The sequence below is a fragment of the Gymnoscopelus braueri genome (genome assembly GCF_963280865.1).
Source record: "Gymnoscopelus braueri genome assembly, chromosome: 7".
Lineage (NCBI taxonomy): Eukaryota > Metazoa > Chordata > Actinopteri > Myctophiformes > Myctophidae > Gymnoscopelus > Gymnoscopelus braueri.
In genome coordinates, this window is record NC_137608.1 from 18,298,385 (window position 1) to 18,310,777 (window position 12,393).

Below are 12,393 nucleotides of genomic sequence, written 5' to 3' on the forward strand. Positions count from 1 at the left end.
AGTAGCAGATCTACAAGCTCGAAACACGGTGTGAAGTGACACGTTTTGAGCTTGTCGATCTGCTACTTTCGCCGTTTTTGAATTTGAATCCTGAAAAGTAACAGGTTTTTTGGACATATGAGGTTTCCATCCGACTGAGACGATATGACATTTCTACAAAATTCTTTCAGTGACCTTTCTTTCCAGACCTTTGGCCTAGATCTAGATTCTCTATGAGTGTTTTATGCTTAACTTACACGTACAACAAAGTATATACCAGGCTTCACTTTTAAATTACTAACATTAATTACATAGAACATGACAAACTTATGACTAACATGCATTAGCAATGTTTCTGTAATTTTGAAGCAATACAATTGGTCACTGGTAGTCATGCAATCACCTATTAGCTGATGAGAATTGGTTGTGCAAATGTGGCTATTATGTCTGCTACTGTATGTATGCAGTTTCAATGTCAGAAATCAGGACCACTGCACATTTCTTTAGAGAAATATATCTCAGGTTTATTAACAACTTTCTTCATCTTTAAAACAAGTAATTATAAAACAGTATTTACACCTTGGTTCTCTTTTAAGTTAAAGCATGCCAGACAAAACGGAGGACTATCAATTATTTTCACCCCGGTTAAAAGTCACCCCATTCGCCCTGCACTCAAAATAAAGTTAATAACAATTAAAAAAACCTAAACAAAACAAAAGATTGTTTACCACGATTACTGACACAGTGTTCTGAGGTACAAAAATAACCAGGGACTTGACATGTCACGCCCATACATATACATCGTACACAGTACACACACACGCACACACGCGCGCACACACCTCAAGTCCAGTACATCTTTGGGGGTTATGCTCAACTTTAGAACCCAACAAACGTCACACGCAACACACACTTTAACGGCAACCTCTTCCAGACCTGATAAAACATATAGTCTACAAAACCAAATTTCTCCTTTATGAAGAGAAATACAGTAAGTATGTGTGAGTCTGTGCTGTGTGTGTGTGTGTGTGTGTGTGTGTGTGTGTGTGTGTGTGTGTGTGTGTGTGTGTGTGTGTGTGTGTGTGTGTGTGTGTGTGTGTGTGTGTGTGTGTGTGTGTCATGACATGACTCATGCCTAATTTATGCTCCATCGTTTGACAAAGTATAAATCGGGCTTCAGGAATGAACGCAAAATCCAGCAACGTCACCAAATAGACTGAAGGCAACAGAACGGAGAGGTGCTGATGGGAGAGGGAAATGTTGTGGAAAAGTACAGTGCCACTTAAGCACAGGATATGAAACCCTGTGGTGAAGAACCATTATTGCGACAGAAAGTGTGAGCTGGCGACTTTGGCATATTTGTGACTTACTAAATCCTAACCGTCTCATATAACAGATTTTCAGTGAAACATGTGTTATTTTCCTCGAGTGCCGTGGTCATTCCATTAAGTATTAATAGCCTTAAAATAAAGCAGTCCATGCTAAAGTGCGTGTTTGTATCATAATGAGTCCCAAGTCTTTGGCTACTTTACAACAGAACATTTTGGACCCTTGGAATTGATTATATATATAAGGAAAAGATAATAGGAAATAAATCTACAGAGTTTTAAGTGAGTGGGACAACTCACTCAAACAGAAGTTGTGTTTTTTTAAGGCAGTGCGAGGCACACTGTGCTACAACAAAACCATAGCCTCAAGAATGGCCTTTGTGATGGACTACCCTGACCATGACAAGTAATACCAAAGAAAATGACTGTTTGGAGATAAATTATGGACACATTTCCTTTATGCTTCCTCATTGGTGATATACATGTTTTAAAGCTTTTCCAAGCATGGAATAACAGTGTTTGCATCCCATATCAAGTTTGATTTTAATTCCCCCATGAGGACAGCATAAATCTGGTTTTGGTATCATATGCAGCTGTTGAGGTGGATCGGAGGGGAGAGCCGGCAATCTCAGCAGTGAGACGAGCTAGGTCGGTAGTTTTACCACGATCGAAATAGCTTCAGTAGTTTAGTTTCACACAATCCCTCAGACCACGATCGGATTAAATAATGTATCAGCGCTGCTGATAGTACGCGTGATTCTTCAGATCAAACAAAAAGATACTTAGATCTGATAAGTGCACGCAATGTGCTGGAGTGTGTACAGGCTACAGGGGTCTGAAAGACAGGCATTATCATAATCACACAAAACACCATGGTTTCGCATGAAACTTAAAATGTGGCGCAGTTTAGAGCGCCAGTGTTAGCGTTTTACTGCACTAATGCTAAAATTATTTTTTTACCCACTAAGGTAGCCACTCACAGTAAGCCGCCCTCTCCCAATCCGCACTACAACACGACCCTCTCATCTGAACATGGATAACAAAACACAGCAGAATTTACAGAGATGCAAAAACACCATACCTCCAATGTGTTAAAAAAATAAAAATGAAATCACATTGCTATATTCAAAATAAATAATGTTTTGTACTGTGTACGTGAAAGCACGTAATCAGGAGTTGATTAACGCTTCCCTCCTTTGGTTACACACGCACGGATGTGTGCGCACTTCTCACACACACACACACACACACACACACACACACCTGGGACCCTAAAGTACCTCCCAACATTGACTTTTGTCCTCGTCTTCTGCTTCCTGCGACTTACCGGCGTAGCTTTCAACCATATTTACACAGTTCTCTACATTCTGATCAGTGTACTCGCAGTGGTTCTCAAACGTTCTCATTTCTAGGCGCCCCCCAAATGGACCCGTAAAATAAAACAAACAGCGCCCATGCTGGAGGAATCGGAATCAAAAGAAACTATCCAAGGCAACGATAGGAGACTATCAGAGAGTATCGGGGCAGGGCTACGGTAACGTACCCTACACGTTTAACACATTCATATTAGCAATGATTGTCTTAAGCCCAATTCATACTTCATCATGCCACTGCGGCATGCTTGATTCATTCAAAACTCTCTTATTTTAGGTGATTGCCAGCCAGGGTTGTATGACCAAGTACACATGGTTTAGACACAAAGTGAGCTGGCTGCCTGTCTGTGCTAATGAAGGCTTGGGGGACTGAAAAAAAGAAAGAACGAAAGAAAAACCTGAAAAACCACAAAGAATATACTGCACATGCCGACATGAATGAACTGATAGGACCCGTTCAAAATTCACTTAGTGTGTGTGTGTGTGTGAGAGAGAGATAGAGAGAGCATACATGCAGTTGGCAATGGCATTTTAGCATACACATGGAATAAATAGTAGTGTGGGGTGGTGGGTGATGGCCTGAGTCAAACTAACAAGTAGTTTCTGTCTGGCAACATATAGATGATTTCTTTTTGTACAGAACATAGTACTACTGTGGTCATGCAGGGATGGTGTTTTGTCTTCTAGCTGTATGGGTGAGGTTGATGTGAACGTGCATACAGAGCGCTACACGTGCACTTGGGTTGGTCAGGCTTTTTGTTGTGCATGATTATGTGTACGGGGGGGGGGGGGTCTCCCTGAGTCTCTTAACCGAGGACTTTACAGTGAGATGGAAAAGTGACATACAAATGCGCACATACACACCAAGGATGCACGCACACACACACACACACACACACACACACACACACACACACACACACACACGTGCACACCAAGCGATGAACTCTGTACTGCATTGGGAAAATGTAAAGGCTGTTTAAATGACACTAGCAGCTCCACCTGAGGAGAGGAAAACTTGCCGATTCATCCACGTGCGTCTTTAGTGTTCTTATTCACACAGAGGCTTCCTCAGTTTGCCAGTCTGTTGTGTTAGTAGTGAGACATACTGTATTAGGGAACTATTAAATGATGCAAACACTACCAACCGCAGATGTGTCTGGGTTGCAAGGGGGAAACAGAACATACAAGTTCCCTTAACACAGTTTGGCATATGGAAGGGTATGTGTACGCATGTCGGTGAGTGCACGTTTGTTTTGTTGCCGTTTTGTTTTGAATAAATCCTTGCATATGTACACAATATGCCTGAATGTGGACAGCCTCTTTGGGGCCTTGCCGTCCGCGTGAGGCCGTGTGTCAATGTCTGCATTCCTCAGTCCCTGTTGGTTTCCCTGTGCGAGGCGCAGTCCGCGCCCAGGCGGTGTGTCAGATGCTATTCTCCGATTGGCTGTGGTGATTGGCTGTGGCACGTGGCGGAGCGGCCAGGCAGTTCTGCTCGTTGAGGAGGAGAGTGGTCTCGTCCGACCCGTTCTCTGTGCCGGGGATGGGGATGGGGATGGAGTCAACACCAGGGCCCTCGGTCGTGGTCGTGGCGGTGGCGGGTGGAGTCTGGTCCACGTGGGCCATGTTGTGGCCGCTCTCAGGGGACTGGGGCATGCTGTCCAAACGAGATGCCACCAGGCCGTTCTGGTACTGGGCCCTTGTGATCTGCGAGCCAGGGAGAAGGATCGCCGTCATTGTTATGATAGTCACGGGTTATAAACGGATATAATAACAAGAGTGGCAGTTGGTTTACTATACTAAAAGATGACTAGTGGCGTTAATTTATTAGTCCTTTAATTTGGTATAGGATTACTTTCTACATTGAAATGAGAAAAAGGGATTTTTATGAAGAGCCTATTGATATAAATACAGTAAAATCAATACTTGACCGTTTCAATAATATACTGTACTGTTGGCCTCTAATATTTCCTATGCGAGACCATTTCCATCATACATCTAATGATCTATCGATAAATTCCACAAATCTCTGTGTGTATGTCTGTTCTTTGCGTATCCTGAGAACCGTCCAAGCAATCGCATTCATATCCGGCGTGTTTATTGATTAAGCCAGTGCGGAGTGCAGTGCATATCGTGTGAAGTCAGTCGGACCGGCGGTTCTTCAAAAACGGCGCGCACCACGATTACATGCAAAGTCAATGGAGGATGACTGATGAAGCAGTCACACTTGGACTCAGTTTCCGGACATGTGTTTACATGGGTGTACACAATGTAGCAGCCACGGCTAATCACTTGCCAGCCTATTGCTTAATTATAGTGGCAGTTATTACAATTCTAAAAGTAATATAGCATTATGGTTGTTTTTATGATCAAATCTGCACTGTCAGACATTTTCCTACCTTGACGAACTGCACGTCGGTGAGGGCTCGAACATAGAAGTCGGGGGTATACTGTGGTGAGGGGCCGCTGTTGTTGAGCTGGCTGTTGCTGCCGCTCACCGACAGCGACTCGCTCCGGTCGGCTCCGCTCAACGAAGCCGTGCGGTTCAGTCCACTAATGTTGGATGGCGAGCGGAACTCTGAAGAACACACACACACACAAATACATAGTGTCATGAATGGTTGAACAGACAGGAGTACACACGCAAACACACACACGCGCGCGCACACACACACGCTCACTTACAAACACACACCCAAATTAAGAGAAACAATATTCCTCATATTCGTTGGACTTACAATGATGTATAGATGCACGTACAAACTCAAATGTAACCACTCATAAGCACATGTCTATGGTAGGCACAAGATGCAGAGATACAGAGGGATAACAAACATCTAAACAAATGTTAAGCAGGCCTATGAGAGAGGGGGCAATGAGGGGTTTATGGTGAGTGATACATCGCAATCTTCCCATTCACACATGCACACGAAGACCACTCCATTCGTTTCACTTTCCCAACACCAGGTGGTGCCAATGCTCAAATGTCAAGGCACTGACAATCAACTTCAGTGTCAAAGTCACTTGTACTGATGAACTGCTACCTGTACATACATTTAAGCTTCCTCTTCACTTGTCAGGATAAAACCAAAACAGCCTGCTGGTAATAACCAAGTTTGTTTCACTTTTTTTCTTTCATCATGGAAAGAGCTAAGCTTCAGGCACTCATATACAGAATCTTTGTTAAAAAGCCTTTATTCTAATATGGCTGATTATGTGATTATGGTTTCAACCTTTTTAAGTCTTCATCGGGGTGATACAATTTGCCTGAAGTTTGTCTCCTTCCATGGGATGATCTCACCTGCCTTTTCCTTGAGTCTTACATGATAAAGATCAGTCCTCGAGCACAGCACTAGCATTTTTTCACAGACAAGTTATCATAGACATACAGTAATACCCCTTGTTTATTTGTAAGTAGCCACATATCACACAATGTTGAATTAAGATCTCGTGTTATTTGTGGACAGCACGCTCACATTTCTGCTTCTGTTACAATAAGTGGCTTATTAACAGAGGTGGAAATAGGTTTTAGTTTTTTAGTTTCCTACTTTTGTTCTTTTCTCCCCAAGTAGTAGACCTTGTATTGTGAATTTGTACTTCCATGTACTGTTGTTCTCATGTCTTACTAAATAAAGTACATCAATCAATCAGTTAGTCATTGCCACTTCTCCCTATCGCTGCCAACCCCCAATCCCTGTTGCCCTGGGGAGGCTGTAGACAACCACATGCCTCCTCTGATAGACATGGAGTCACAAGCTGCTTCTATTCCATCTACAGGAGGTTATATTGTTTTTTACAAGGAAGGCTGGAGAAGAGGAGCGTTTGTTTTTGTTAACTCATTCGACAGCGAGGTCTTGAGGCTTGTGAGGCGCGCCTAAGCGAGCTTTTAGGGCAAGCTTTTAGGGCGAGCGAGTGCCTTCTCCGAGCAGCTGATGGCCTCGTACGACGGCAAGCGACAGGCGGTTATTTTCCACCTCTGTTCATATAGTCATTATTATACAATGTAAACAAACAAAAGTAGAGTTTTTGTTGTCATGCATGTGTTCATTTACACCCAAGGCAAAGCCAAAGCATTGACTGCATCATATCAAAGTGTCACAGCACGCTCCATTACACAGGCATATATTACCAACCACAGTTGTATTACCAGGAGTGGGTGTGAATCTTCCAGCAGGGGGCCTCAGTGAGTGTAAGGAAACTGTTTTACCTGGACATGTTGACTTGGTTAGCTTTGAGGAGTTAGCATAGAGTTATATATAAGGGGAGTTAGGCTAGCTAAATGATTGGATTAGGTAGTCTAATATGGCAGTCAGCAGTTAGATTGGGACTGCTTCCTTCAGGTGTGAGACAATCTTCAACGTATCTTATGCAAGACAGGAAATCTAGAGATCCAGCAGAGGATTTCTGGAAGATTTATTCTTGTGGTCAGATTAAATCATCATTAATCACTAATTAATCACAGCTGGTGAAAGCTTTGTTGTTTAGGCAATGGCAACCTTAGTCATGTTGAAAGACAATTCCCAGTTTTAAAGTCCCATCCTTCAAACAAGATGACTGATGCATTTGTTGTAGTGCGCAATTTTCAGGGACCCATTGTTCACTCCAGGCTGCTGAGTGTCCACCTTGTGGTGACATTTGCAGGAAAATCCTCCACTGGATGTTAAAAGATAATGTCAATGATAAGGATAAAAGTTTGGTTGAAAAGCATGTGAATGTTTTTTTATAAGAGGAACTAACTTTCTGTGGCAACAGTGTTAAACAATGTTAAACTTGGTAGAACCTTGGGTTGTATTAGCTATCAAGGCATGAAATAAGTAATGTTGATCTTTATCCATTACTTCTGTGCTCTGTGATTGAGGACCCAGAAGTAGTGATTCTTTCACTCACATTGTATGGTGAAGCAGCTCTCGAAGTAACTCTTTTAGATTATAAACAAACGCGAACTAAGCAAATTCTGCCAATACATTCAAACATTTGTCCTGATACTTTTACTTCTGGGAAAGTGAAATGGCTGTATTCATGTTATATTACCCCTGAGATCAGTTCTCTAGCCCCATATACATTGAAAAGTCATCAATATTAGTGTAAACTAACCGAAATAGGCCCCATCTGCCCCATTTTTGTTTTTTAAAGATATTGACTTAATCCCCTTTTGTTCACGTTAATTTATGTGCTGAAAGTGAGATTTTGAGAACGGTTTCACCATACAATGACGGTGAATAGAATCACAAATTTCGGTTCCTCGATCACAGAAGCAGCAGATTAAGATGATAAACAATATTTTGACTTATTTCATACCCCAGGTAGCTATACGACCCAAGGTTCTACCGAAGCTCAACGTCACTCTAATGTCATTGAAGTGAGTAACATTTCTGAGCTTATGATGGATGGGTGACGGGACCAATTCCAAACAGAATGCTCCGTTCTATGGCTATCCCACGTGTACAAAGTCTCCAGTATTGTAAAAGATGAATATGTTGTGCAGAATGCCTAACCGCCCACGTTTTCCCTTCCCGGTCATGGTAAATGGGAATAGAGGTAGGTTTGAGTATTAAACTTGGAATTGGTCACTGGTGAAGTTAAGTAGAAATATAGATTGCAGGAGTTTAGTGCTCCTTTGAGCTCTGGCAGACTACAAACTATGTTGCTAGTTGTAGTACCCTCTGTCTTGAGAATCTACTGACCAACAAGGATCCAGAAAGAGAAGGACAGGACAACAATGATCCAACAAACTCTGTACACTCAGAAAACCCCAGGAAGGATCTCACTAGTTCAGTCTCCTTTCCTTGTCTCCTCTTTTTCATGCACGGTCAACAATGACAGACAACAGAATATACCGTAGTTAAATAAAAATACTACCAAGTTATGGGTAATAAGGAGGAACATAGGAAACTACAGAGAAGCTGCATAAGCATAAGCTTGGTTGAAGCTGCATAAGAGTGAAGGGGGCTTTTTAGGCTCTATGGTGTTGTCAAAGCCTTCTCCGTCTTCTTCTGTAGATGTTGTGTTAAATGCTTTTTTCTTTGTGTGCACTGACATTTTGGCAAATGAGCTCATTGATTTGCCAATCTGTTGTGCAAGGAGCGGATCTGCTCCTATGTTACCACTGTGCCTCTGTGCCTCTCCTTTATACTGCGACCAGTTACCCGACCAATGACAGAGTTTAGGTCCGATACCTATCCCAATTTTGTCCTAGAGCACCGATGATCTACATATTTTGTAAATAAATAACATTTATAATGAAAACTTCTTATTAAGTTAAACTTAAAAAAATTAAAAGAATATTTAACTGAAATTATACAATTAACAAGAAATCGTAAATATAAAACAAACAATTACAATGTTTTGAAAAAAGCAGATCGGCTACATGAAAATGTAAAAAATGTGTTTAAATACAGTCGGCTGCATAATTGCCAATTATTCAAAAAAGGCAAGGTCGGGCTCTAGTAACTAGGGGTAACAAACCCCCCACATTAAAAAAAATGCTGGAAGCACAGAGGAGATATTGGTACCAATCTTCTCCAGCACAAAAGGACTGTTCAAAGAACGAACCTGCCAAAAATGCCAGCTTATCCCTTCAGCTCTGAACCTTGCAATCCTCGCTACCAGTCCCAGCCCCACCTGCTCTAAAGAGTAAGCCCACCCTTCCACCCCATCCTCTGTGTTAAAAAGGACCCAGACATGCCGGAGGTTACCTGGCAACCGAGCGAACAGAGAAAACCTCTTTAGAGAGAGATGACGAGGACGGGATGTAGCCACTGAGAGGACAGGAAAAGGGTCTTGGGGGAGAACCGTGGGGAAGGACAGAGGAGCGACCGCCAGGACAGACAGAGGAGCGACCGCCAGGACAGACAGAGGAGAGGAGCGAAGGAAGAGGGAGGGAGAGTCAGTGACGGAATGACAGACAGGCAAAACTGAAAGAGGGCGAAGGGCATGCATGGGAAAAATTTTGGCTCAAAGCGCTTCTTGTAGACATTTCCCCTTGAGATGGGTGCAACATTAACACATTAACCGCCAAGAACGTAGTCCTACGGTCCGTTAAATCCAACTGTTAAGCGCCGAGACCGTAGCCCTACGGTCCACGGTCTTTTCGCGCTAAACATTTCCGGGTTCACTTTCGAATTTTTTTTGATCCACTTCCGTTTCCGGTTTGATGACCGGAAACGGAATTATTTGGGATCCGGTTTTGACGATCACGTCCGCTCCCATTCTACAGACGAAACTGAAACTCAATTCTCTTCCTGTAGTTTTTTCTCCTCGCATTTCACTGTTTAACGTAATCCGCTCTAACTACAACATGGATGCCCCGTTTGACACGTGATTTTCACTGGGAGATACGTTGAGATGTCGCGGATGTAAACAGACCGTCTACGGCTCAATCTTAAGGATTTTAACAAGATCTATGGCGACATGAAAAAAACAAAAAAACAACAAAAACACCTTGGCACTGGTGAGTACATTATGAGATTAACCTCTGGCGGTCGATGTGTTAACAGGACGGGACTGGCTTTCTCAGATGCCGGGAACCGTTGAAGTAACACTTACGTTACTGCGAGTATTGTAACCCGGGGGGGGCTGAGGTCCCCCAGGGCTCTATACTTGGTCCACTCCCTTTTCCCCGCCATCTACAAGCTCACAAAGCCTATTTTCACTCATTTTTAAAAAATCTTTAAAATTATAATTCTTTGACATTTTTGGAAATTTCACAAATGTCTCCTGCCCAACTACCTAAAATGTGGACGGCAGGTTCAAAGTGGTTAAAATGTGTCTCTCCCAACCCCTGCAGGAGTGATCTGCTCTTCTGAGAGTTGTATGGAGACAGTCAACAGATGGGGAGAGGGAGGGAGAGAGAGAGAGAGAAAATTGGCACAAGTAGGAAACAGAAGGGCAAGGTGACACCTGGAGGCGAACAAATAGAAGCACACATCACATATCACAGCAGAACTGGCTGGGGGGAGGAGGGAGGGGGGGGCAGGGTCAAAGGTCATCAAGCAAAGGAGGTTTCAGAGACCACCCCCCACCCCAGCCCACACACGGAGGCCTTTAGCGTCCCAGTGCCATCGCTGAACTAGCCTCCCACACTACACACACATTTCGCAACGCTTAATGCGTACATGAAACATCAGATGTCGTGTTTTGAATTTGACAAAGTTAATTTACAATGTAAAATGATCCCCTCCTCTACAGTGCACAGGAGGTAAGGTATGAGTGAGGGTTCTTTGGGTGAGTGTGTGAGAGAGCGCTCTCGTGCGTGCGAGAGAGAGAGAGCGTGTGTGCGTGCGTGCGTGCGAGAGAGAGACAGAGAGAGAGAGAGAGGGGGGGGAGGCAGGGAGGGAGGGCAGAGACAGACTCCAAGTGTGTATTTTCAAATAGCCAACCAGTGTCAACATAATACTAATAATTAACTATTAATCGGAACTTTCCGCCACCCATTTCATTGTCCCGACACTGATAATGTGTGTGTATGTGTTAAACGTCACAGGACTTCACCGGAAGCAATGACACTAAGGAGTCTGTGCTTTATTTATTTACAATACAGTGGCCATCATTGGAATGCATGCTGTAATGCATGCAGTACGGTGTCATATATCCTGGAAGGGAATACTCCTGAAATAGAAACTCTAAGTCATATCGTCTCTGTCGGGTGGAAACCTCATAGGTCTAAAACTGTTACTTTTCAGGATTCAAATAAAAAAGTAGCAAAAGTAGCAGATCGACAAGCTCAAAGCGCGGTGCTTTGTGCCGCGTTTCGAGCTTGTGGATCTGTTACTTTTGGTGTTTTTGTGTGACGCTATAGTATGATCAAGTAGGGCATTAATTTATGAAAAAACACAAAAAGTTTGAACATGAAGATAAGAGGTTTCTGCCCGACAGCAACGATATCATCACAGCTTACTGTAACCATAGGCCACTGACATCTCTTTGGCAGTAGGGGGCAGCAGAAGCACTGTGACTGTAGACAAGAATGGAGTGAGGAGAGGAGAGGAGAGGAGAGGAGAGGAGAGGACTTACCCAACGTGGGGGCGCTGAGTGCCATGACGCCGTAGAAAGAAAAGGGTCCCGTCTCAAACTTCATGTTCTCGTTGCCGGCCTCCACTTCCACTCGGCCCTGACAGACGAACAGAGCAAAGATGGAGCCCACGTTACAACAATGGCCAAACGCCAACCAACCTACTCAACAGAGTTGCCAATACCACTCATTAAGCACTCATTATTCACATGAATAATGAATAATCACATGGTGAGCAGTGGATACAGTATGCTCCTGAATCATGGTGGGCAAACAGTTCAAGCTGTGCCTGCAGAGTTGCAGTGGAGGGACGGACGGACGGACGGACGGACGGACGGAGAGAGCAAAATTTCATCTACCAAGCACATAAAGACGCATTGTAGATCTGCTATTTGAAAACGTTTCGCCTATAATGACAACAAGCCCAAAATACGGATGTCGGGTTGAAAGCTGAATGTGACATAATAATGGAAGCGTGGAAGAGAGCGCGATGGATGTTGGGATAGATAGGTGGACAGAGAGGGGACAAGGATGGGGGGTAAGGAGGCCTCTGTGTGTTGGTACAGAGAGTTGGCTGGCCCCGGGGCCACTGGAATGTGTGAACTGCAGCAACAACACGGAGGGCACAGTTAATCCACGCTATCCCCCCCCGCATCTGTCCATCCCTCCATTTGACCCATCCCCCACTCCGCGCCACACAGGA

General features: G+C 43.7%; 1 protein-coding gene across 1 annotated transcript in view; it reads right to left on the reverse strand.

The window, feature by feature from the left end:
- Positions 1–979: 979 nt before the first annotated feature.
- The window catches only part of LOC308089366 (metal transporter CNNM4), a 36,026-nt gene continuing 24,612 nt past the window's right edge, over positions 980–12,393 (reverse strand). Inside the window, exons 5-7 of the mRNA XM_080434048.1 lie at positions 11,693–11,789; positions 5,080–5,258; positions 980–4,387 (exon numbers count right to left, since the gene is read on the reverse strand). Coding sequence (XP_080290174.1) covers positions 4,106–4,387; positions 5,080–5,258; positions 11,693–11,789 — 558 coding nt within the window. The 3' untranslated portion in view covers positions 980–4,105. The remainder of the gene's footprint in view (positions 4,388–5,079; positions 5,259–11,692; positions 11,790–12,393) is intronic.